At 32.0% G+C, this 5,224-nt stretch overlaps 1 protein-coding gene across 1 annotated transcript in view; it reads right to left on the bottom strand.

Annotated features, from left to right (window-relative positions):
* Positions 1 to 484: 484 nt before the first annotated feature.
* CDH19 (cadherin 19, type 2) overlaps positions 485 to 5,224 on the bottom strand; it is a 98,385-nt gene continuing 93,645 nt past the window's right edge. Inside the window, exons 5-6 of the mRNA XM_012650115.1 lie at positions 4,772 to 5,023; positions 485 to 1,186 (exon numbers count right to left, since the gene is read on the bottom strand). Coding sequence (XP_012505569.1) covers positions 696 to 1,186; positions 4,772 to 5,023 — 743 coding nt within the window. The 3' untranslated portion in view covers positions 485 to 695. The remainder of the gene's footprint in view (positions 1,187 to 4,771; positions 5,024 to 5,224) is intronic.

Raw genomic sequence — 5,224 nt, 5'->3', positions numbered from 1 at the left:
TTCCATTTCATATGAAAATAATCCAGCTATAATATCAAAAATAATACAAATTTATATACTATATAACTCTGATTAATTAATACATACTAAGTATCTGTCCAAATTTGAAATCAGTTTTAAAGAGTGGTCTTGGCAAAGATTTTAAAATATCAAACTAGAATGAATCATGGAATCTTAGTCAGAAATTTATCACATAAAGTGAATGTTTTTAAACTTTTGTGTAATCACCCAGATTCTTCTAGGTGTTAAAGTTTGTCTCTGTATAATATCAGGAACTTAACACATATAAACATTTTACTCTCACTTTCTAAAAGTAAAAAAAAAAAAAGTATAAATAAAATAAGACAACATGGCCTAATTCAGTGCCTTTCTCACAGTAGCCATTCAAAAATTTTAAGACTGCATTAGATGATATTGAAAAATGCTAGAGGAATATTTCACTCATATGCTAGAGTTGCCTTGCACTGGAGTCTGAAAGCTGATTGTTCGCACCTCTCCCCACACTTTGTTCAATGACAACATATGTGTAGCCTGAAACAATCATGGGGTATTTATTCACTCAGAGGAAATCAGAAAACTCTATAAACTAGGGCTTTTTCCCCCTCAGAGAAGCAAAGCACACAACTCTTTACCAAGAGACTACAATTTGGCCCAAATACATATTATCATTTTTTACATTTTGATGGTAAAATGCCCTAATTATTTGACTGCATTGCAGAACCAAACATGCATGCTAATCTTTTAAAGCGAGGTCCCAACTCATTAAGGTAATCATAGTTTTCATCCTGATCAGAGACCGCTGATCCTAAGGAGCTTAGGGATTCAGCTAAAGATCCGGTTCCCTCAAAAGCATAGGTCTGGAGGGAATCAAAGGGAGGGGCACACGGATCAGTATTAGCTTCTTCCAGCTTTTCTAGAATGAATTTCCTGAAGATAGCACTGTCTGGGCCAACCTGCAAAGACTGCCTGTACAGGCTCCTGATCTCCGCCCTGGTGTTTTTCCGCGTCTTGCGTTCCCGCATTACGGTGCTACTCCTCAGCTCTGCAATATCAAACGCCTCTGTATCTTCTTCTCCGCCCCCTTCATCATCATATCTGAATATATTCTCTCTGAAATCTTCACCTTTCTCAGGAAATAGAGTCTGTTTTCTTCGTTGTTTTAGACACAAGATCAGAAAAATAAACCCTGACAGGAAAAGCAATCAGAATATTAATTAATGCATAAAGACTATTATAAACATTACAGTCCTTGCTCTTGTTACAAGCTCAAGACAGATGCTTACATTTTATGGCTATAAGATAAAAAGACACATTCATCATTGAAAATTTACCAAAAGGACTTGTAAAATGACATAAGGAAGTATCACAATCTTTCTGATGACTTAGAGTAACACTACAAAGATTTAGTGAACTGTGTTTGATGATAATCATTTTAACTTAAAAATCTAATTTTTTTTCTTAAATATAAAAATAGAACAAAGTAGATAATGGAACATTTTCCAATCTGAATGCACTTGTCGATCTTAGTAACCAATTATCCATGTTAATAAAAGTTCAGAACAATGGAACAGTTAGATATTCCTCACTGAGGCCAAATTCTGCAGCATAATTATCTCCTAAGTTAATATTTATTGACTACAAAATATATGTGGGGAATAGTTCTAAAAGCTTTACATTTATTTATTTATTTTGTTCTTATGAAACCCACATATTATCATATCCTATTAAAAATGGGAAAACTGAAGCACAAAGACATTAAATCACGTTCCCATAACCACACAACTACATAAAAGATAACAATGGAATGCTATTTAAACTATTCAGCTATAAAACAGAATGAAATTCTGTCATTTGAGGCAACATGGATGAACCTAGAGGGCATTATGTTAAGTGAAATAAGTCAGGCATAGAAAGACAAGCACTGAATGATCTCACTTATATGTGGAATCTAAAAAAGTTCATATTTTTGAAGTATAGAGTAGAATATTGATTATCAGAAGCTATGGAGGGTAGGGAAAGAGGGGATGGGGAGACGTTGGTCAACAGGTACAAAGTTATAGTTTGACAGGAAGAATAAATTGTGGGGTTCTATTACACTTAGGGTGACTATAGGTTATAATAGTGTATGATTTATTTTAAGATAGCTAGAAGAGAGGATTTTGAACATTATTATAATGAAGAAATCATAAATGTTTAAAGTAATGGATATGTCAGGTATCCTGATTTGATGTACAATGTACACATGTACTCAAATATCACACTGTGACCGCAAATTGTGTACAATTATTGTGTTAATTATAAATAAAATAAAATTTAACAAAATAGACAAAAGCAGAAAATTGGTTCAGAGCCTGTGCTCTGTGATATGACATTAATTTCAGAAATTCCAAACCTATCAGGTATTTGAATCATATAGTTTGTCCAGAATTGATGTTTATTACATAAGATAATTTTAGTATCATGTAGAAACAGAAAATTTTCAGAACACTTCTTTTTTATATTAAGGAAAACTCTGTGTGTGTGTGTGTGTGTGTGTGTGTGTGTGTGAAAGATAACCAACCCTTACTCAACCTTGGATCTCATGTAGCTACTCATAATTCTACACATAGGATTTGAAACACACATGAAGTAATATTATTAATATTATCACAAATAGAGCTATATTAGGTATGTAATATTTTATATAAAACTTACATTTTAAATACTTGAAATAGTGTTCTTGAAATAAATAAGGTCACCATGTTTGAATTCATGTACTGTACTTTAAAACTCATATGATATATATTGTTGAAATAGAAAGGGTCTAATAAATAATATTCCAATCACTTTCAAAGGAAATTAATGGCTATTGGCTGTCCCATATTCCCACCTGCTAAATGTCACTCATGCCTGTCACTGTGAAGCTGCCCCTAGGATATCTGTATGTGTTCAGGGCTTGATTTAGGTCTGTATCTGTAGGTAGTTAAGTGCTTGCCATCCTCCAAATAGTATACTGTGATTACTGCTTCTTTCTTCTGGTACCTAGCTACATAACTCTGAATTCAGTTTTATGGTCAAAGACCATTAAAAATATTTGAAAAACTAAAGCAGGGCCCCAAAGAATAGTAATGTTAAGTGGTAAAAGAAGAATGGATGATTTTTGAAGCTTTTAGAAAGATGAGGAATGCAAGGCAAGTCCTAAAACATATCTGTGTCAGTTTAGGATTCTGGAACCAGTGACTGATATAATTGCTCTCAATACTCAAAATAGTTGCATTGGTGTGAAGTTACTAAGGAAATAAGAGCAGGGTTTGGATCATATATATTGGCATTAAAAAAAGAAAATGAGAGAAGTTTGCATTAGATGAATCATTTATAATCTTGAAAGCCTGAGTAAGACATTGTGGGGTTCAACTGTCTCATCTGTAAAATGGGTATAAATTATCTACTATGAAAACAACAATAAAAGCAACAATAACAAGCAAACAAAAACAAATGAACCTATTTTAATGAGATTTCTTTCTGTTCAATTCTTTGATAAAATAAGACTCTCTCTTTTACATTCCTTCATCCTAACATTTACTGTCTTTTTCATTCACAGAAAAAAATTTAATGAAATTATTGTTATTTTTTAAGTGAAAAATAGTCATTATATACATTATGCTGTATAATTTGATGTTTTGATATATGTACATACATTGTGTGATGACTAAATCAATTTAATTAATATATGTATCACCTTACATACTTAAAAATGAAATTGGTAGGGTGCAGAGAGATCTGCACTCCCATGTTCATTGTAGCATTATTCATAATAGCCAAGATACGGCATCCATCTAAGTTTCCATCAATGGTTAAATGGATAAGGAAAACATGGTATATATACAAAATGCAATACTACTTAGCCTTAAAAAGAAGGAAATCCTGTCATTTGCAACAACATGGATGAACCTAGAGGATATTATGCTAAGTGAAATAAGCCAGGCACAGGAAGACAAATATGGCATGATGTCACTTACATGTCAAATCTAAAAAAATCTAACTCATATATAAGTAGAAAGTAGAATGGTAGTTAGACTTGGGAAAATAGAGGAATGTGGAGATGTTGGTCAAAGAACACAAAATTTAACTTAGACTTTAGGAATAAGTTTAAGAGATATACTGTACAACATGGTGATTATAGTTGATAATAATGTATTGTATACTAAAAAATTGCTAAGAAAGTAGATTTTACTTTTTTTTCTCCTAGGGTTCTATTCAGTTAAAGTATAGTGTTGCATAGTGGTATGTTGTAGTTATGAAATCTCAGCACATAATTTTCTAGCTACGTGACCCTCGGTAAAGCATGTAATTCTTTGAGTTTCAGTTTCTTCATCTTACAATGTGGGGCTAAGAGTTGCTACTTCATAAAGTTATTGTGAAGATTCAATTGCATAATGCATAAAAAACACTGAAGACACTCTCCTGAAGTATAATAAGCACTCAACGGAAGATCACCATTATTATTACTAATTTTTACATATATTTGTTGCAATCCATATGTGTCAAAACATGCATAAACAGATGTGCACACACACACATACTCATGCAATCCAAGGATAATTGATTTTCAGCTTGAAATGCATATTTATCCACTCTATTTTTCATTTACTCCATTTAAGAATTGTATTACATTCGGAGGAACAATAAACACACACACAAACCCACAATATACTGCTATAATAGAATTAACTATATTATATATTATACTATTGTGAATAAATGACTATATGTTCAGTTTAGCACTACTTACCAAATATTACCATAATGCAGATAAGAATAGCAGTTATGACTTCTGCCTTGAATCCCATGGAAAGCATAAATTCCTTATTCCTGCAGATTTGTGTATTCCCATTTTCATCACAATCACAGACATATATGGTAAGGGTGTTTGTACTTGTAAGTGATGGGATTCCATTGTCAGCAATTAAGATGGATATGTAGAAGACAGACTCTTCTTGTAGGCTAAATCCAGTTCTATTAGTCAAAATTGTAGCTGTGTTATCTAAAACAAAAATCAATGTGCATAATTTTTTCAACAACATAAAAGAAATTCATATGTCATATATATTAGAGACAATAGTAGAGATATGATCCAATAAGGTCAAATAGGAAAGGAAATTTCTAATAAGACAACTAAAATATCTACACCAAAATCATTATTGTTGTTGACATTACCCAAACCCTAATTATGTAATTGAATGAA

This window comes from Propithecus coquereli, unplaced genomic scaffold, assembly GCF_000956105.1.
Source record: "Propithecus coquereli isolate 6110/MARCELLA unplaced genomic scaffold, Pcoq_1.0 Scaffold311, whole genome shotgun sequence".
Classification (NCBI taxonomy): Eukaryota; Metazoa; Chordata; class Mammalia; order Primates; family Indriidae; genus Propithecus; species Propithecus coquereli.
Note: the sequence above shows the minus strand (reverse complement) of the source record. Positions and strands in the feature narration are given on the sequence as shown.